This window comes from Pezoporus flaviventris, unplaced genomic scaffold (genome assembly GCF_033815535.1).
Source record: "Pezoporus flaviventris isolate CSIRO_AGI_PZ_B2104156 unplaced genomic scaffold, CSIRO_AGI_Pfla_v1 ptg000011l, whole genome shotgun sequence".
Classification (NCBI taxonomy): domain Eukaryota; kingdom Metazoa; phylum Chordata; class Aves; order Psittaciformes; family Psittacidae; genus Pezoporus; species Pezoporus flaviventris.
The window spans coordinates 1,265,517-1,287,682 of record NW_026892559.1 but is presented as its reverse complement, the minus strand read 5'-3'; the positions used below and the strand labels follow the sequence as shown (position 1 = coordinate 1,287,682).

At 42.7% G+C, this 22,166-nt stretch overlaps 1 protein-coding gene across 11 annotated transcripts in view; it reads right to left on the bottom strand.

The window, feature by feature from the left end:
• TCF20 (transcription factor 20) overlaps positions 1-22,166 on the bottom strand; it is a 128,628-nt gene that overhangs the window by 23,109 nt on the left and 83,353 nt on the right. For all 11 annotated transcript variants that reach the window (XR_009742924.1, XM_061450683.1, XM_061450676.1 and 8 more), the window contains one exon: positions 15,506-21,136. Coding sequence is in view for 10 of the 11 variants with exons in the window: in XM_061450683.1 (XP_061306667.1) it covers positions 15,506-21,103 (5,598 nt within the window). In the remaining variant the exon portion in view is untranslated. The remainder of the gene's footprint in view (positions 1-15,505; positions 21,137-22,166) is intronic.

Genomic DNA, 22,166 nt, shown 5'->3' with positions numbered 1-22,166 from the left:
TGTCATCTTGGCCATTCATTTGGAGGATTAAATGTGCAACAGTAACTGCAATTTAGCTACCAAAAGGTCAGAAAGATAGAAGAAGAGGTAAAAGAAAATCAAATTTTCCAGCAGTGATTATGTGATAAGGACATACAGAGTTGTGGGAACAGCAGAGTCAACAAGAGAGAGCATTCACTCCACTTGGGTTTTGTGCCAGTACTAGGTTTCTTTCCTGACCACCTTGGGTACCGATTATACAGAAAATACCCAAATATATAGCGAATTTCCATTTAGCACAAGGTCTACCAAGCGTGGTGTAAAACAATAGCATGTGGTTGCCTTAAAACAAAGCAAATCACTGCTATAAGGGAAGAGGGTTTGGATAAATTAGATAATTACCAAGAGCTCCCCCCTGTAAAGCAAAACCTTTGAATATCAATGATTACACTGACAAAAAAAGGATAAAACTGACATAAACAAGTAAATCCAAACAATTCCAGGAATTTGCTTTCAAGAAGCAAACTGCAAGATGGAACCAGTTTTTTCTCTGGTCAAAGAAAAAAAAGATGACACTATCTCCTCAAAGAAAGTAAAGGTCTAGTTCATTAAGGACACAATCACTATGTTATTAGTGGCAGTGGATTCAACAGAAGCAAAACCTTTGTAAAGGCTTAAAAAAAAGGGCAAAATTGAACAGTAAATGTAAGAGATTCTTACAAGATACTAAATACCCATGCAACCTAGCAGGAAAAAGGGTGCAGCATAAATCCAGCCAGCCAACAACTCAAAGACTTGTAACACTGAATAGAAATAAACCATTTGTCATTATTTGTAGTAATCTGTGCAAGCCCTCGTCATAAACAGAACCCCACTGTGCAAGACACTTCGGTAATACAGAACAAAGCACTGGTGGATGCAAAGGGATGAAACAGGAATAGTGGGACTGAGCCAGCAGCATTAGGCAGAGTCCATCACAGCAGCAGCCCAACCATATCCAATCGTTCAGCAGAAATCCCAGACAAGAAAGGCTTTGAAGAAATGCGTGAAGGAAAACAAAGGTAAACATGCAGGGTGTTGAAAGTGAGGCATTTCATTTAGGAAATTAGCCAGGATGCACTGAGGGGAAGCAGATCATAAGTTCCTGAAACTGAAAGAAGAAAAAGCAGCAGGATGAAGGCACATAAAATAATGATGAGTAACTTATGTCTGAGCATAAGAAAAGAGGAAGTCAGCAGATGAATGTGAAAGAAGTAGGCATTTGAAAATGATAGTTTTAAAAAAAATGTTTGTAACAGCATTCCAAATGGACGGTTTCTCATTAATACAAACATCAATTCTGAAATTAGTCTAAAGAGCTGCTCCTATTGCACAATCAAACGACAGCCCACTGCAAGCAAGGACAGGTGAAAAAAGTACAATGCTAATCTTACTAGAAAGTTATCAACTAGAGAAAAGGCAGCAAATAAATATACCACTGAATACTGTTAAAAAGAGAAGGATGAGAAGACAACAGATCCTCCAGAAGGCTGCTGAAGCAATAGCTAGCAGCAGAGCTGTAAGAAGTAGCAAATTGCACACAAGTATTCCTGAGGTCACTGGTGGCGGTTGCTACAACCCAGGAAAAGAAGCCAAAGATGAGCAACAACAGCAGATGAGATTAATCCAAGAGGTAAAGGTGCAGCGCTTGCAGAAAGAGAAATGCTTGGGAGTCAGTACAACTCTCTTTAGTGATAAGCTGTCAAGTAACACACCAGTGTTAAAAAGAAAATTGGGAAGAAGATAGAAGCTCACGAACTACTGCAATAAATAATCACAGCTGAGGAAAACTAAACAAATCAGTAACACACATTGATGAAATCATCTCATATACAAAGGAGGTGCTGTACGTAAAATAACATTTGCTGGCCAAATATCTGAACGGGTTTAAAGAGGAATATGTTCTTGTACTATTCAATAATCATCAGGGAAAAACCCTACAAACCATAATGACATATGTGCTGCCTAAACTGCCCATTACAATAATAGCTACTTCTCATGAATTCTAAACTGAATTTATTCAAAAATATCTAGGGTCAGGAGGCTTGCCAGAGACACATGACCCAGGAAAACTTCGTATGAGCTAGCAGCAGTTTAGAAGCAGCAGCAAATATAAATAGCAGCAGAAGTCCAAGGCTGGATAGCACTCCAGCTGGATATTACAAAGCCGCTGAGGCAGTGTCAGTAGTTTCCTTTAAGGACAGACTTAATGTTGTTCTCGTGGGGGAAGAACTTCCTCTGACAAAGGATTAAGGAGCTGTCTGGTTCTCTGAAGGGAAAATACTTCACAAAGATCTCTTGGGCTCAGAACACTGCTGAATCATGGTAAAAGCAGTAATATCTACCTATTTGCAAGCCAGATCTTCAGTTTTTATAAATCGAGATCAATCTATACTAATATAAAAAAAGGGCTGCTATAAGCCATAGATAACTACAAATAAGTCACCGTTCAAGATCAAAGAGAAATTTCAATCTTCTTTCCACCTGAGGCAGAAACTGAAGGATACAGCCATTTTTGTTTTGTTTTTCATTTATTTTACACAGACACACCCCTCTTCTCACTTCCTACTCCTCCACCTTCTGGAGGCTGTAGCCTAAAGAACGTTAAGTCAGCAGTAAAGTCTTTGTTAGACAGCTTCAGAGACTCAGAACAGAAAATTCTTCTTCTGGCACTGCCGCTGAAGCTAATTTGTCCAGAAAACTGAATTTATTGGTAACTATCCACTTACCCTGGGAACTGCCTCTGAAGATTTCTGCTTAGAGTAATAGTACTATGTGGTACCACTAAAGAATCCTTATTCTCCCCAATGATAACGTGTGACACTTCAAAGGAGGAATAATTAAAGTAAAGCATAGGAGTTAAGACTGCACTAAACCCTCGTAGAATAGTTTTATGTACCTATAACATGCATATTGGATTTTTTCTGATATAACCTGAACAATTTTCCGATACCTAGGAAAATAAACCAACCCGCTTGTTTTGCTGGAAAGCATCAGTTATGCACTGTGTCACTTCTGAAATTTTAGTGATAAAATTTAACTTGAAGGGTTATTCTCCCAGAAAACACCTAGCAAACTTAATAATGAATGTACATATGGTACCAGTACATTCAAGTTAGGGTCTTCAGCGTTTTAGCTTTCTACCAGAAAGGAGAAAGCCAACATCAGATGAACACCTTGTGTGGACCTGACTCTAAATGATACATGAACGAACTTTAACTTAGCTTCCTCCCATTATATCTACTCAATTAAAACAGGCAACCTTGTATCAGCTCCTTCATCTTCTCATCGAAGAAGATCTGATAATTTAAAAGCATACTGTACTTTCAATTTTCAAAGCACCCTACAAATTTGTCTTAATGGTCACAAAATAAGTGGCTTTAACACCTACTTTACAGATTAACTGTCTTGTCAAAGGCCAGAGGAAATTTTTGATAGCTCAGACACAAAAAAATCTGAAAAGTTAACAGCTCTCAAACCTGAGCTCAAGCACATGAAGTTGCCTTTCCCTCCCATTCCCACCCCTTCCTTTTCCCCGCTTTCCCCCTGCTTTTAAGTTTCCCACTGAGCAGCAGCATCCTTCAGACAAAGTCCCCATTTCAAGAGATTCATGTCAGGACACCCTCCTCCTTCTTTCCATTCCTTAGTAGTAAGTCTTTTATGAAGATGGACAGTCTCCTTTAATCATCAATAACTTTCTGAAACTTAGCAAGCGTGAGCTCTCAGTAAGAATAAAGGAGTCAGAGGTGCAAGAAAAGCTGCAATTAACAGCAGTATAGTGCAAAGTACCCAACAACCCCACATTTTGTGAAATGATTACCCATGAGAAAAACACAGAGCTGAGAACTAAGGGAGCTAAGCATAAATCAAAAGAATATCAAATGGAAGGAGCTAGAAACATAAAAAAGAAATCATTAGCAAGCGAAGACCGCACAACCAGTTTTTAACATCAAACTTTTGTATTTCCTCAAACGGAAAGCTTAAGACAGAAAAATAGCTGGTTGAGGTAAGACGTAAGTGTGTTTATGCTACAATCGGTTGTGCAACCAGACCTCATTAAGACAAACACACTATTTTTACCAGTAGCAGCTCAGGTACTTACAAAGAGCCCAGCTGCAGCACACAGAGCCCTGGGTGGGCTTTGCCACTCAGAAGTCTCTGTGTCTTGAACAGGGGTGGTATTTTATGCCAAGTCCTACCCTGTTATGTCTACTCTTACCAACATTTCACAGTTGAAGACAATTTGAGTATATCTTCATGGTTAAAGTAACTCCCTGAACACTACCAGAATTTCTCAAAAGAAACTGCAGGTATTTTAGTCCTTTTAACTGAAGTGCCTGCTTTAGGTTACTCCAGCCAGCAAAGTAGCCCAGAAGAGGGGAGGGAGCATTCAGTCCCTAGTGCTTCTAGATTGTGGATAACAACAACGAAAAACCCCCACCTTTTCAAATGTCTAGACAAGTAGATGGCTGTGCTTAACACAAGTAACAAATGCTGCAAAGCTGTATACATTTGAGAACCACCTTAGACAAATTTAAAAATGTACCTTTCATTGTATCCGCCAGTTTGTGTAACTAGTAATGTTGTTCTGGAAAAACTTTCTATCTGAAGTCATCACCTTGGCTGGTCCATCCATTTCCAGACCACTTTAAGACATCGGTTTGTACTCACGCAATGTGCTGCCCCTCCTATCCCTAGCAGCGACATTTCCCTGTATCAGTACTGACACTAAGAGTCAAGAAAGCTGGTCCAGCCAAAAAAATTAGCTTGATAAAAATGAGGGCGGGCATGCGTGTGTCGAATTTGCTGGCCAGATCAGCTGCCTGACATGGCTCAGTCACAGTGCAGTTATGCTGGCAGGTCACTGCAGTGCTGGCAAAAGGGAAGGTGTGAGGGAGAAGAATGGCTTCTAACAACTCTGACGTAGCCTAGATGAAATTACTGCCATATTTCATCTTCACAACAGACTTCTCAATGGAACAGAAGTGCTTTACAAGGGACGCTCTTCACTTTTTTTGTACCTTTAACAGCAAAGGAGCCTTGAACTTTTGCTACATTCCTACCTCTCTCTACCCTCACCCTATTCCACTTCCCCATGCCTAATGTCTAATCTAAATCCCTCCTCTGTCAGTTTAAAGCCATTCTCCCTCCATGTCCTGTCACTACATGCCCTTGTGAAAAGCCCCCTCCAGATTTCTTGTAGGCCTCCTTTAGGCAGTGGAAGACTGTTCCCAAGTCCCTCCTGAGCCTTCCTCTCACCAAGCTGATCGAGCCCAACTCTCTCAGCCTGTCCTCATAGCAGAGATGCTCCTAGCTCAGCAACCTTGTGCCCACATCTTCAACTACATACCTTCCAACATGGCTCAAGCCACTTTTGCTAACCCATAGCTCCAGCAATACAAGACTGCTGCTAAACGCTAATTGCTGACTAATGAAAACTAATCATCATGCAATTAAACTTTAATTGCTAAGCAGCTGGCTAAGATCCAATCCCTAACAATGAAGGCTCATTAATAACTTTTTTCCAAAGTACTCTACCCATGAAGACTATACCAGAGTCCAGCTAAGTGTATGGAATTGTTTGGAAAATATTTCCTCTGCCTAGAAAGAAAAACTACCCAGTGTAACAGTGCAAGCGCAGCACAGTTCATATCAGCTGAAAAGGATGGTTTCAAGATTCACCCAAATTCCATCCCCGGGTTCTTCCATAACCTTCAGGGAAAATGTGCAGCACAGACAGAACCTCTCTTCTCCAATTCTCTTTTCCTGCAGACTGAGTTTTAATTTTGCTGTAGTTCCTAAATTATTACATGAATACTCATTATACTTCGACTTTTTAACTTTCTAAATCTAGGGAAATTAATCACTTTCAGAACACATTTATCTAATTAAAAGAAATGTATTTGGATTATATAACTAGGTTTATAATGGCAGATAGATGAAAATTTACTTTTGAAAAGAAAAAAAAGTTTAAACCCTGTTTTCTACATGGTCTTAAATCTCACACCACCATGAGCAAATGTCTCAGGTTTGTCTGCACCATTCCTACTCGAGGCTACTGCACAAAGTATTACACATCTACAGCTTTTGCTGAACTTTGTTTGCACTGAAATGTTTGGAGCCTTCCTTTATCATGAATGACAGAACATTAGTATAGTTGAAGCCTTATTTTTTGCTTATTCAGTGATCAAAGGATTCAGGATAATCACAGAATCATAGAACAGTTAGGGTAGGAAAGGACCTTAAGATCATCCAGTACCAACCCCCCTGCCATGGGCAGGGACACCTCATACTAAACCATGTCACCCAATCTCTGTCCAACCTGGCCTTGAACACTGCCAGGGATGGAGCATTCACAGCTTCCCTGGGCAACCCATTCCAGTGCCTCACCACCCTAACAGGAAAGAATTTCCTCCTTATATCCAATCTAAACTTCCCCTGTTTAAGTTTTAACCCGTTACCCCTTGTCCTAACACTATAGTCCCTACCCATTCCAGTGCCTCACCACCCTAACAGGAAAGAATTTCCTCCTTATATCCAATCTAAACTTCCCCTGTTTAAGTTTTAACCCGTTACCCCTTGTCCTAACACTATAGTCCCTAATGAATATTTTAATAAACAATAATTCTTTATTTTAAAAGTCTCACAAAAGATAGAATGTGACTTTAATAATCCATACCATATTATACAACAGAAAGTAATGAATTCTTACCTCTAGAAATAAACCTCTTATCAAACTGAACAAGTAAAGAAAGATTAAATATATATATAGCTTTTTTTCCCCCCCAAAATCAATGAAAGTATTTTTCAAAGTTTACATGTCTGCCTGGTTGTAATCAAATAGAGACCATTTTAAACACAGAGGCATGGAACAAAATAAGCTTCTCAAGTTCTTAAATGTCCTTCAACACTTATTTGCTAGAAGCATTCTTCTAACGAAGTAAAGGGGATACAGCTCTTGACTACCATCTGGAATTCGTATAAGTTAAAAAAAAAAAAAAGAAAATCTTAGTTCACTTTAAGTTAACAAAACAAAACACAAACAGCACAACAACCCTTCTCCACAATTTCAGGGCATCTTAATCTATTTACCAGCCCAGCTTAAAAGGATTCAAGCTAAAATGACGCATAAATGGATTGTATTCAGTCACTATTGAGAATTTAGCAAGAGTTTGGCATCTCTACAAGTAACAGGCAACTTAAATCTTACAAAAAGAATTGTGTGAGCTTGTGGATAGCCAGACAAAAAGCACTACAGCTTTGTTTAGAAATCTCCTGCACGGACAAGGCCCCATTCGCATCTGGAAGAGCTTCTTAGAAATTAAAGATACTTAAATGTGTTTTTAAATGAAAATTGTACAGATTTTGAGGATCCCTGATGCTTTACAGAAAGGCCACAAATGTGGAATGAAAAAGCTGCTTTTTACATACAAGTTTCCAGTGCTTCTGGCTACAACTAATGTAAGTGATTAAACATCCTATTCTTTCCCAACAGTCTATTGTCAGTAAATCTATTTTCCGCTTTCCTCACTCCACATGCTAGACAAACAGTAAAACGCAAAACCACATGCAAGCACAGTCATAATACCCATACTTCAGGATAAAATACTGGCAAAGGAGTCTGCCAGTAAAGATGTACAAGAATTACTTCCCTGCCTACCCTCCATCTTCTCTCTGCCCCCTACAAAAGGGGAGAATTCTCAATATCAGAGAAGTCTTTCCTCTTTTCCCAGTATCATCTTGATGTCCAGAGCCTCAGTTAAGCTGTACCTCCTGCCATCTACAGTTCATCATCACCAATACACTGCACCAGTTTCGCATGATTTCTACTCACAATTAAGCAAATGAAAGCCAGCTTCAGATCATAAATGTAATGAATGGCTTCCAGTCACTCAAGATATTGAAATACATGCATCACAAATGTAGATGTGGATTCTGTCTGCTCACCTCTTCAGCATTTGAGGCTTGTGATACCAATACACAGAGCTGCTGTGAGCTCCAAAGTGCTGTAGCACCAGTCATTCACACTTCTAGGTCTCTACCAGAGGAAGACAACAACTGAGATACAACAGGGGCTCCTAGCAGGTTCTCATCTCTGTGGTGGCACTCTCTTACAGACCAGGAGTCATGACAGCACAGAGTTTCCATAGTGCAGCAGATGGCAATGCCTTTCTGAGAAAACAGAATCTGAAGTTCATTATTCAGCCTGTCTTTCAGAATTTCTTCTCCACCCAAGATTTCATGCTTTCTTATTTTTGTAACACTGCGGAAGAATACGAAAGATGCTGCCATTTCCCAAGGAATGAAAATGAATGTTAAACTAATTGTATTAAGGGCTGCCATTGAGAAAGAGCGAGAACACTGCCAGCTCAGGCAACAAGGTGTTTGGACACAGCCTGTCAATGAAAACCAAGAACTCAACCACTTCAAGGGTAACTGCAGAAGGTGCCTCAAGATTCTGTGGCACTCCTCACTTGAGGCGTTAAAGCATACTAAAAGCTGTTGCCAAAGATAAAAATAAGCAGACAATGTTCTCAATACACCCCTTTTTCAAACACTGCTAACAGTTCTTGAATTCATTACTGGTTTCCCTTTCCCCACAGTGAAAAATTAACAAGCTCCAGTGTCACTTCTTCCTACTCTGGAAATTTCTCGCTACTTGTACAGTTTTGGGTGTAGGAAACACAGGTTTTCCTTCCAGTACTTGTCAGGCATTTGGTCTTTGAAGCAGCAGATTATTATTTCAGCTGAACCCTGACCTGATGCTGAACTTCACTTGAGGGGCTTTCTGGAAGGGAGGGAAAAAAAATAAGTCAGGTTCTGCACATTTTTCTTCTCTAAAAGGAAGGATAATGAATTTTAAAAAGTCAGCATTCATCTCCCAACACTTAGAAACAGTAGCACTGTGGATCTAAAACACTTCCAAGTGGTGGTGGTCACCTGGGCACAATTTTGTGTTACAGCTAACTTGATCTAATGGTTCTAATTACCAGTGGAAAGGGCCTTCCCTGTCAGTGGTAGCAAACGTCGTTCAGAGAGTAAGTGAATTCAGATGGCTGATCTGGCACAAAGATCCCCACCCCAAGCTAGTCTTCTGATGGATTAGCTAGCTAAAAGTCAACCCACTGTGCAAATGCAGCTCCAGCAAAAGGGAAGCAAGCAGCTTGCAAAGAGGATGAAGTAGGATCACCCCTCTTGACAGCACATCACTCCTAGCCTGGCTTAGGGATAACAAGGCACATCCGTGCCAAATGAGACATTCAGAATAAACTGACACCTTCCGGCTCATGGTGACACACTACTGAGGTTTCTGGGGCTAGAAGCTGTTTTGCCAGAGGCAGCTAACCTTCCACAATTTTTTCAGTTTATACTGATTCCCTAGCTTAGGCATTTGATTAGCCACACAGTTAGGAACCTTTTAAAAGCAATTACTTACAGAGTGTGGGAGCACTTTCGTCAAGCTTTGATTTCCCAAATCTGAGAATATAAATAGCGTAATTCCTATTGATCCCTGTAGGCACCTTTCTTTACCGAATTTACAGCTACGGTCCAGAATGGTAGAGATGAACAAAAGAAAATGGTTCTATAAAACCAACAGAGTAAACAAAGTATTATAAATAAGTAATCCTCTGTGGTACGGATTTCCATGTATAAGGTACCATGGGAGATCAGGAATCTTAAGTGGTCCAGTAAAGTTTGTGAAACCAGAAGTTGTTCTTCATAAAATCTGGATGGCATATGTAGGACTGGAGGTAGGTTTACAAACTAAAGACACATTCAAAGTGAGCCTGAAGGCTGCCACTGCCCAACTGTACTGGAAAAAAAAAATCCATTATTTTAAGTATCCATTTGCAAAGAGAGAGACATGAATTTAGGTTCTCAACTTCTGTGAGCCCGTATGTGGTTTTTAAGAACTTTCTCCAAAGTCAGTCTGACCTTCTGAACAGGCCTGTTAATGGCTCTAAAGCAGACAGATTTCTCATCTTCAGGTAAGGAGCAGGCCTTGAAAGATAATCCACGGGCAGCTGAACAGACAGAATTCCAGACTGGTGAGAGAAATCCCAGAATCTCCTCCCATTATATCATGACCATGGGCAGATTTTACCCTTCACCACCTGTTACTCCAAAGTTCTCCTGACTGAAACCCAAGATGATCTTTCCAGTAAGAAGCAACATAGGAAACAGTTTCCAAGGACTTCTTTCCATGTATAAGGATTAAAAGATGTCTCAAGCTGGGAGCAAAGCAGAGATTGATGAGAAAAGCATTAAATTCTTTAGACCTTCTAAAAGAGATCTTTAAAACAGGGATAAACAAGTTTTCCTTTTACAGAGCACTGTCATCAGAAACAAAAGCTACATTTACCTTCAGCAAGGTCAGTTCTGACAAGGGGAGGTAGGAAGAAACAAAACCAAAAAAACAACACATGAAAAAAAGTCAGAAGTAATACCTGTGACAGGCCAGAGCCTCTGCCCTGGAAAAATAAGTGTTTTATAAAGAAATTTCACCTCCTAGTCAACAGCTTTTCAGAAAAGAACCATCTTCAACCTAACAATGTGCTCTGCATTGTTCTTCGCTCACAGCTTCTTCAATTTAATAACGAGAATAAAGACCACCAATTCTTCCGAACTTTAAATCTGCTGATAACTACTGAAGCGACTCCATGATTTTGCTAGTTTCAAAGGTAACTAAAGATTTCATCTCGCATGAAAATAAGCTTCTGATGAACAGGAAAACAATAAGAAGATAAGATGGGAAACTGCTTCCTTCAAGGTATTTACAGAAAACTGCACGCAACTCTTAGTTTTCCAAATCTATAACTGCAAAAAATTGGCTGACGACTCTAGAAAGAGAGACCAAAAATTTTCCAGAGGAAGAATAAGGATAGATTTTCAAGCCTGCTGCAGGAATACCTGCTGTAAGTTTCTTAATATCACAAAGGAAAGAACTCATCCCAAAACACTTACAGTCTTTAACTAGCCCAAAACATGGTGTCTGGCTATCTTCAATATTTGAAAGAAAATATTTTATAGGCAGCAGGATCACCCTGAACTAAGGAGATGGCGTTTCTTCAGTTCAAGATTTCATTAGCCTTGGAATCAAAAATGTCTAGCTCTAAGAAGGCCAGTTAGCACCCTTACTATGGTTTTAACAACAGTTTAAGAGAGAAAGAAAGACTACTTGGCAGGTAGGTCCATCTGCCGGGCTATCTAATTTGAACCTTAAAGTAACGAGAAGCCATTAAACCATTCTGCATCTGAAGCAGCCCAATTAATCTGCTCAGCTATTGACATTCTCAGAGCCTTTCAGAGTGGTCAGAGTAAGCAGAACACCTTTTCTGCCTTTGAGAAAACAAGATTCTAACACTAGGTTGCTGCTTAGAAGATGATACATTCACATCTTCAGTCTAGGGTGAAATCACACTTTAAGGAAAGCTCAAAGCTCAGGAGAGTGACTTCACAGTTTGATAAACCTTTTTGAGATAATACCTTCTCCTCTCAAATTCTTCTAAAGCATCTGGTACAAGGCGATCTTTCAGCAACCTCACTGGCATTCTAAGCCTTCCTTGAGACTGACTATGGGGCTGTTCTCAAGGAAAAACCCCACAGTAAGAACTGGACATTTACTCTTACAAGGAACAGAAAACTTAACATAGCAAGAAAAATGTTTCAAATTCCTTCCTGATTCTAGAAGGCAAATGAAAAACAGAGGTGTTGGGAGGAGGGAAAAAAAAAAATCTGTAGTGACCTTCCATGTGAGAAAAAAAGAGGCGAGTTTGTGTGAGAACAAGAAGGGGAGGGGGGGTTACTTATGCCACTACCTCTACATTATGGTTTGATGGTTTACTGCCTTTGACTATAAGTTTAAGTTTCTTATTTCTACACTGGAATGCTGCAAAAGCAACAACAGAGTCGGATCTCTAAAGAAAATACTTCAACTCAATGATATGGATTCCATTTAAATTTGGTGCGCATTTGCCCTTTGTGGGTATTACAAGCAATTTACATAGATTCTGAATTATGGCAGTATTTCACTTGCACAGAGTGTGCTACATACATGAGCTATTTACTTCTTCCAGGTTCATGACCCTTCACATGCCATACACTAATGTCTTTCCTTATCCCAGTCAAAACCTAATGCCTAGATTCCTGTATGGTTTTGCACTCATCTGTCTACTCTCTCCTGCTAAAAGCAGCTACATGGTTTGCACATCTGCTTTTCCTGACACTAACGCTGATGAACTGCATGTCACAGGGAACAAAAAGAAAATGCACTTGCAAAGCAAGGGGAAGGTAAAGAAAGAGCATAACAACAAGCATAGGAAATCAGCTGCCTGAGCCAGAAGGCTATCCTCAGGCAGTGGGGCAAAAGAGTCTCGTTCAGCACAGTCTTTCCAGTGCCTGGGGATGGCTTCCGGCAGGTACACCTCTGAATACCGTGACGGCCATCTTCATGTTGCACATAACCCTCTCCTATGTGAAGGAGGAGGATATACCGCTTCCAGTGGAGAATACAGCACTACAATTTGCTACAATAGGATAAAAAGGTTGAGGAGCAAAAAAAAAAAAAAAACCCAACAAAACAATGCTGGAAGAAAACCTATTCCATTATTTGTGACAGAGGCGAAAGATGGATTAGTCTTATGGAGGTAAGGCAGAAGAGCCCAGCATTCAGGTAGGATACCTCTTAATGTGCTTGTGTAAGACAATAACAAAGCACACACAAGAAAATGGTCCCTGCCTCAGTTCAGAGTCTTGTAACAGAACAGTGGAGAGCACTAAAAGGCTACATACTACTTCTCATACACAGAAAAGCAAGCAGCATTTCTTACAGACTTAAATAGGAAGCGTTAGGAAGAAATAATTTTAGAATCAAATGAGACTGTAAGTCTGAGTGATGAGAAAAATCAGAACAAGATGGCAGTTGATGGATTAAGGATGCTGTAAAATAAGTCATATTTTGAAGTGAGAGTCCGAGAACTCACCATGAGTTCCAGAACAATTTAAGTTTGTGGCTGAAAAACATGAATCGGGAGTAAAAAGGAAGCTCTGCAAGACACTGGGAAAAAAACCCTACTGGGTTACCAAAAGCTCTCCAAAGGCATAGCGTGCCAGGATAAAGGGGAAGGAAAGCACAAGCAGAACTTCAGTGAATGCCACATGAAAAGCTAGGAGTAATGAACAACAGCCTCTGCAAAAGCAGCGGAAAGAAAGGATGTAATCAAAAGAGGACACAGACAGGCAACAAAGGTGGAACAACACTTCAACAGCAGCACAGCTGATGGTGATAAATGTAGCTGACAGGGAAAGGAAAATTAAGTACTGGACCTGAACCTTAGCTAGAAAGAGTTCACCATTAACACTGATTACAACTGGAGCAAAGCACAATCAAAACCACAGTGGAGGACAAGAGCCCCAGACAATGCACTCAAGAATTCTGACATAGAAAAAGGGAAAGGAAATTAAGAGGCAGTTGCAAAGGCAAGGAGGCCACAGGCATTTTGTACCCATCCTTTTTTAAGGAATGACAAACACTCGTGTCTACAGGTACTATGAAGAAAAAGAAAAGCCAGGAGTTAAGCAAGTGATTAAAGGGATGAGTTAAAGAGAAAGGACACAAGGTTCAAAGGATAAGGAGATATTCTTGTATGGTGCCATAAGAGTAGATGAAAGCGTTAAGAAAAGGAGAAAAAGGATGTTCTACTTGTGACAAAGAGATGATCACAACAGTTGGAAGAATGTGATAAAGGGTAGGCCAAAGTGTATTCAGTCACAAAGTCATAAAGATCCCACGCAAAGAAAGAGCTACATGTTGCAACATGCAAACATAAAATCTGCTATGGATAACTGGCTGCTATTTGACAAGTTTGATTACAGCCTATCAACATAGCATGTTTCTGCTGGGTTTACACTCCTTGCAGGTACAGGAACACAAAATGGATCGCTGGAGGACAATCAAGAACTTGGCATTTGCTATTAGAGCAAAACAAGAATCATAAAAGACATGCCTTAAAAAAAAGAGGAAAAAGGAAGCATCAGACTGGAGTGATCCAAATTCAAAATACTGGTGAACTACAAGACATATGAAAGCACAGCCACATCACAAGTAGAATCCAAATGGTGGTGGAAATCCTGAAAGAAACTTTGCAATTATCAAAGATATGAAATTCAACAGTTGCATCAGAACAAGCACACAGGCATGGCTCGATGAAAACCAAATGAAATTAACTGACTTTGTTTAATGAGAGGCTAGAAACAAGAATGCAGGCCAAATCAAGTTAGGGCAAAGAAGCATGTAATTACTGTCAAAGAACAGTTAGTGAAAATTCAGAACAAGCCAGGAATCAAACCTGAAGGGAAAAAACTCATAGGGAGGAAACGAGCACACTGTATGGAACAATACAGAGGGAAAAGAAGATACAAAATGGATCCCAACACTGTTCAGAGAATGGAAGAATCTGAAGGAAACACAAAGAAGTAGTCTAGTGCCTTCTCTGCCATGGACTGACTGATGACAGAGAGCATGAAGCAAAAAGTAACCATAAATAAAGGGATGTAACATACTGGTGATGGCAAAGCAAGCCACCTAACTGTGGTTTTTAAAGCACCAGCTTCTGTCTTAGAAAATCAAGAATAGAATCAAGAATAGTCTCCATCCACAAACAGGTCCTTGCTTTTGTTTTACCTATTTCTTCTCACTCTTTTATACATGCACTTTGAGGAAGTCAGTTATCAGTATAATCTGTGGTATAATCCATACTAATCAATATTAAACCCACCCACATTTCACTTGAAGCTTGCAGATCTCTGTGCAATTCTACTCTATCCACCTTTTAAGGGCTGTAAATTCTTCTACAGTTGAGCAATACGTATTGCAATCACAGAATAACTTAAGTTGGAAGGGATCCCTGCTGAAAGCAGAGTCAGTTCTGAAGACAGATCCAACTTGAGAGGTAAAGTGGGCTGCTTACGGCTTTGCTAAGTCACATTTGCGCCACTCCAAAATTCCACACCTTCTGTCGCTCCCCGTTCCTTCAATCCAATGTCTGACCACCTTCACTGTGAAGGTTTTTGCCTAATATCAAATTGGAATTTTCTTTGTTGCAATTTGCACCCGCTGCTACTTGTCCTTTCACTGTATGACTCCAGAAAGAGCCCTCAAGAATGCTAAATACGTAATAGGATAGAATAAGGAAAGGCAGGGGGGAAGGAGGGGGAAAAGGGAGATCACTGTAATCATCAGAGAGCATCAGACACCCAGAACATTTAGGAGGTAAAGAGCACCCAGCTTTTGGATGCCTGAAAAATCTATCTGATCAGGTGTGGCAGAGATCTAAACAAGGTCATCAAAAGGACATCACTAGAGATATACTTAAGATGAAAGATGACTGTTTAAGATGAGCGAAAAACAAGAAAAAATGGTATTCCAAACATATTGCAAATGGGAAAAAAAAAATAATCATTACATATAGCAAGGTTAGGTACTCACCATCTCTTTTGCCATTTCCACAGCTTCCTGCAGCCCATAGAGCCTGCCACAGACCAGGTAGATTCCATTGGCCCAGAGAATACAACCCTCATGGACCCAAAATTCATTGCTGTCAAGAGGTAGTACAGGAATATGTAACTCCAGCTCAGTGCCACCTTCTGAAGTGGGCATAGATGGTTTTGAGTCCAAAGGAGTCTTTTCACCACCACTGCCACCATCAGTGGTTGCCTTTTTACAAGCAGGTCCCCTTGAAAGTGACCGAGAGGCTCCACTACAGTCCTCAGAGCGGTGCCGCCTCTTAAAGCGGGGATGAGCAGCTAGGCTTCTTTGTTCCTTCTGTTGTTGCTGTTCCTCTTCCTCTTCCGTATCTGTCTTGGAACCATTAGCAGCACTTTTGTGGCGTACCTTGACCTTGCTCTGCATTTCTGTGGCCCTCTTTGGAGGTGGGTTCTTGGGCAAGGTGGCTGCATAATCCTGGGGGTAGAAAGGGCCAAAGAGGTCACCCATGTTACGATAGTTGGCCCATTTGCCGCACAGGCAGCAAACCAGAGGCCCCAAGACAGAAGACTCTGTTACCACAGGGCCTTGCAGCACGAAAGTTGAGGTGGGCAGCACTTTGCTCTCCACATTGCTAGGAGGGGGTGTTGAAGACCGCTGTCCTTTCCGACCTCTCACCAGTTTGTTCTGCTCTTCTTCCTCTGCATTAATGATTGTGCACACAGCGCCTAAGTCACACTTGTTTACCACGTGAATATAAGGGAAAAAGAACTTATTCTTGGAGTCAGTTTTATCTACAGACTGGGTAGCATATTTAAGCTTGATCTCTGGTTCTTGAGGCTCCACAATCGGAGCAGCCCGTCTAGGCTTCCGCTTCCGTGGCTGTGCTGCAGGTTTTCTCCTCTCCCTCCTTTGCCTCTTGGGCTTTGGCTCAGCAACAGCTTCCCCTTCTGAAGACTGCGAAGGTACCGGTGGGGGTGGTGGTGGCGGGGGCAGTTGCTGCTGCTGTTGTTGCTGCTGTTGCTTCTTCTGCTTGTTTACGCTCCCAATTGGCCTCCCCTTTTTCTTTCCAGAGGGAAAATATCCCTTTGGAGGGAAACCATCTGGCTTGGGCGAAATGTTTGTCACATCTCCATCTTTTTCCTCAGCCTTTGGATTTGGTTCAGAAGTAAACACACTGGAAGGGGAGATCGGTTTTGAGTCAGAAAAGGTCAGAGTTCCAGCTCCGCTTACAGATCCCTCCGATCTTCCCTGACCAAATGATTTCTGAGAAGATGGTGCTGCTGCACTGGATCCTGCTCCTTCTTTACCAACACTGGCAGTTTCAGGGACCTTTTTCTTGTTTTTATCATCCTCACTGCTTTGCCACTCTTCTGAGGATCTTGGAAGAGTTACTTCGCCAGTTGTGTCCTGGCTGGCTGGCCCCACTTGATCTGACACGTCTCCTTTTCTCTTTTCAGCCTCTGCTCCATGTCCAGTCATATTTCCTCCTTCAGGTCCACTCTTAAGGGACAGGATGTCATCAAGAGTGACAGCATCTGCACCAGTTTCAGCACTGTTGGTAGAAACGCTTCTCCTAATATTAGGAGATGTAATTTTTTGAACAATAGCTTCCAGTTTTAATCCTCGCCCCTTTCTTGGAGGCAGTATCTTGGTCTTAGCCGGGCTTGTGAGGGAAACAGCAGGGCAATTCCTATTATCAGGACTCGGCAGATTCTTGAAGGAATCTCCCTTTGCAACCGACTTGCCAACATCTTGGCTTTGAGATGAATGGGCGTAGGAGTTGTACGTTTTATCAGCTCCTTCTTTTGCTGAAGTCATCAGACGCCCTTTATCTTCACTGCCACTGTGCTTCATGTCATGTGGCTGTCTTTTGGTAGGGATAGGCGAGATGAAAGAACGGACTCTCCTCCTCATAATTAATGGATTTTGAGGAGACTGGTCTTCCTGGCCAGGAAGCCTAAGCATGGCATTGCTTGGCTTGGGCAAATCTGCAGATTCTTCTCGTCGATGCCCATCGCTTTCTTGAGGGCAGTATCTTTTCTGATTGGGTCCAAGAGGGCCACTGCTTTTGGCTGGAGAAGTTTGCCGAGAGAGGTCCCAACCAGATTCATGATGCTGCAACTTCTGGTTGCCATGTTTCAGTTCGGTACATTTGCTCTGAGTACTGTCACCCCCCATAACACAGCGGCCAGCTTCCTGGCTTCCAGTATCGTGATAAGAGCTACCCTGAAAGTACATCATTCCGTCCTTGTCATTTTTTACAGGACTCCTCACTCTTTCCAGAAACTGCTGTTGTCTTGGGCTTTTCCTTGCTCCTTCCTGCCTGTGCTGAGCTGCAGCAATCACACCCTGAGCAGCGCTGCTTGCCCAATCTTTGTACTCTTCTTGCTGTTGCTGGTACATCTGTCTCTTGTAATGGTACTGGGAATTTAAACTCTGGTTAGGGTCACTGAAAGCATGAGGCCTAGCATTTGTGTGATATGCTGAAGCCAAAGACGGGCCTTCTGAATTCTGAGGGTAAGCAGAATGCAAGGAAGCTCTGTTGACTCTTTCAGACAGCGTCATATGTGGGTTCATGTGATGCAGATCTGTCCCTGGACCTCTGCTTCTGCCTGGTGACATTTTCAGCTTATCAGCAAGATCCTGAAACTGAGAAGGTGATTTGCCCCTGCTGCTTCCAGTTCTGCCAGGTCCTCGTCTCATCTGCATTGATCTGCTGTCCTGCTGGGGAATGTAGTCTGGAGCAGCATCGGAAACTGCAGCTCCAGGGCTAGCATTGCCTCGGAAAGATTCATGCTTGATGCCAGCAGGATGACAATGGTCTCCTGTTTTTTTACTATTGAGACTAGCTGAGCTCTTTGACTGTTCAAAGTCTTCTTCTTTTATTTGCCCACTATGAGCTTTCATCTTGGTTTCCATGGATACTAAACCACCAGGGAGTATTACCGACTGGCTCAAGCCAGGGGCAAGACGTTCACTCCTTCCACTTCTGCCCTCAGGACCCATGTGCCCCATTGGGTGAGGGCCAGGATCTCTGACAAGCTGCCTTAATGGAGATATGTCACAGATCACTGACCTCCTCTCTGAGAGTGTCCCCCCTTCATGGGCAGATGACTGAGACTCCACATCAAACTTTCTACCAATAGGGTAATCGGCTAGATTTATCTGTTTCATATCAGAAGCTGCACTGCCAGACTTCCTATCCCAGGGACCCCAGTGAGGGCTTTCCAGGAGGGACCCCATGCTTTTGTTTAAGAGGCCTCTACTGGTCAATTCATTGGTTTGACTGATTAAGATATTAGGCCTCATGGCTCCCTCCAAACTCCCAGCCATCCCAGAATGTTCTTGTGCGTTCCTGGAGTACCTTCTGTCTGGATGGTGGTGGTGGTACCCCTGTAAGACCTCCTGCAGGAGGCTGGGAAACTTCTCATTCCGGCCTTTGCGCTCACTGTGCCCTGGAAAATCCAGCTTTTCCTGACTAGAAGGATACTGTGGAAAGCCACCAATATTTCTCTGTATACCTGCTGCTACGTTATCCTTGTAACTGTACCTTAAACTGCCAGGAGATTTGGAAGGTTCTGTTCTTGCAGGAAAATTTGGCCCAACAACTGCATGACCAGGCTGGCTGTTTCCCTCTCCATTATGGTTAGTGTTATCTCCACTTTTGCTTCCTTTGCTTCCTCCTTGAGTTTCTGGCTGTGTCCCTGCCTGCCCAGCTTCTTTTGCTCCACTAGCACTAGCTGGTGCCTGAGTGGCTGTGGAAGTATCATCCTGTGCAGGTTTATCTTGTCCACCTGACTTTTCTACTCTTCCTGTCATGGCTTCCCGGGAGACAATCACCCCAACTGCCTTTTCATTCACTTTGGGGGCATTTTCTACAGCCACCACAGCTTCCTTTGTGCCAGGGGAGGCCACATCTTCCCTAGCTGCAGGGCTGCTGCTGAGTTTTGATGGCTCATTCTGAGAGCCCTGTGCTGGTGAGGAGTTGGATCTCTCTAAGTTACCTCCTTTGTAAGTGGTGTCTGAGCTGGTGCTCTGGCCACTCAGCTGTCTCACCCTTTCCCCATGATCCTCTGAACTACTGGAACAGCCACCATCAAGGGACTCTGCTAGGGGAGACTTGAGCTGCTCCTCTGCCTGGGAGGAGCCTTCTGAGTTGGTGCAGCTGTCGGCCTTCTTTGAAGAGGATGACCTTTTGGAACTTTTCTTCTGAGGTGCCAAGGCATCTGAAAGCAACATATGCTGGACAGTGTTAGGCAGATTGGCCACTTGAGAACTAAGAGCACTCAGGCTGCTCAGCCCTGGATCTGTGAGCCTTTTCTCCTGCAGTCCTTCCATCCCAAACCCCTTGAATCCTCCTCCATGAGCATTGGGACTTGGCATCATAGATGGTGTAGGACTCAGCTGAGGCATCATCTGCAGGATTCGGTTTCTAGAACCCATGGACATGTTGCCTTGCCCACACTGGAGGTTATCTCCACCTGGCATGAGTGGAGAAGGGGTAGAACTGCAGCTTGGAGACTGAACCACAGATGCAGCAGGAGACGGATTAGAGATTGGACTGAAGTTTTGGTGGAACTGCATCGGTGACCTTACAGGAACTTCGGTCTGGCTGTACTGTCCCACTTGACTTTGAAGAGAGAGCTTGGTGGCAGTATTTGAATACTGCATTACATGCTGAGGTGGATGCTGTTGCTGCTGCCCCTGCTGCCCACTTTGGGGCAGCTTTGACTGCTCAAAGCTTTTCATTGGTTGAGTCTGAAAGCTGTAGTTTGACTGGGTCCCATATGCCTGTGCATTGGAACCCACAGCATGGCCTTCATACTGCGAGCCAGAATTCACGCTGTAACTTCCATCATAATTCTGTCCTGACTGGCCAAAACGCTGTGGGGACGGGAATGAGGAGGAGGACGACGACGAAGGTGGCTGGTAGTGCTGGCTGAACTGACCCACTCGTAACTGGTATCCAGAAGCAGAGGAAGGCAGGGTGGATGGACGCTGCATGGGCTGCAGGTGTGAGGTGCTAGAAGCAGACTGGCTGGAAGCCTGGGGTAAAGGCTGATGAGATTGGTAGATCTGCTGTCTCAGCTGCTGCACTTGCTGCTGGCTAGAAGCCTGCTGCTGATACTGGGAACTCCCTGGAGAAAAAGGACCAGTATAATCCTGTTGATAGTGGGATACACCCCCAAGGGTCGAGTGCTGTGTCTGAAACTGGCCCACATGTCCCTCACTTCCATACTGACTCCCAAAGCTACTCCCTTGAGGGGGGCCATAGCTCTGTACTGGTCCAGAAGGCCTGCGCTGAGGTGGCTGCTGCCCTCCTGACACTACTGGATCTTTATTGGCAGACATATAGTAAAACTCTCCTGTTTCTTTTCTGAAACCTTGATAACTCTGATGGCCAGAGCTTTCACCAGGCATTGCTGTAGAGGCTCCCGTTGCTCCACGACGTCCACTGCCGGCACCTCCTCCAAAGCTCTGGAACATCTGGGCCTGCTGCCGGGGACTGAACTGCTGCAGTCGGGATGAACCGTGCACTTCCTGTGGGTAGCTCTGCTGGTTTCCGTGATAACTATTTTGCTCGCGAAAGGACTGCATGCTGTTCAGCAGTCAATGAGCAACTGCAAAGCCCTAAATGGGGAGAAAAAGAGAAAAAAAAAGGTATAGCATCCACATCTCCCAGTCACACCGACACCACTGCTCAATTTCATTGTTTTAATGGCTATTAAAATTAAGCATTTGTTTCCTACATCAATGTGTATCCCCTCTCCTTGCAACTTTCCACCCTTCTAGGTAGTGCAAGAGGAATCACTCACTTTCAAGAACAGAAGTCACTAGCCTACTACCAGTTGGAACACAGTTTCAGCATTACTAATTCCCTGCAGGCATTTACTAACTGTGCCTGTTTATGTGCCCCTGAATAAACAAACTTCCAACAATATTTTTACAAAGCAATGAAGAACAATCCTCACCCTACAGCTATTTTTCATGGCTAATACTGGTAACAGCAATCAAGCATTTGCTACCATGTTTAAAGATGCAACAAGAACCCTGCAACACACTCAAGCCACACTTGAATCTACTGCAGGAATTATAATCCAAGGCCCATAGTTCATTTTGGGAATGATCTCTTTTAGAAAACAAGATACAACTGATCAAAGCTCTAATCAAGATATTAAAGGATCTGTGGGAGCCTATGAAAGAACTGGCACTAGCATGCCCGAAGACATCTGCTCCATGCTCTGTTCCTGACTACCCAAGGAACTCTTTGGTGAAAAGGAACATGACAAGACAACACATGGTACTTCCCCCCCATGGAAAATCAGAACAAGTCCACTCTTCTTTGAGCAGAAGGGTCTACAACTTCATCCCTTGGGACTTTTATGTTAGCCTGAGTGATACGTAACTGAAAACATTCGTCAGACAAAACACATACTCTGGAATACCATGTATGACCATCTGCATTTACATAATCAACTCTTAAGCAAATGCACTTCAGGAAGGCTATGTACTTCAGTTTATTTTTCAGTATGTGGAATCATAACTCTTCCTTCAAGGACTAGCCTTACAGCTGCAAAATTGTTTGGGGACCCTGGCTAGCCCCTTTGTGAAAGCCTGACGCATCACTATACACATTAAGTATGGTAATGAAAAAGTATAT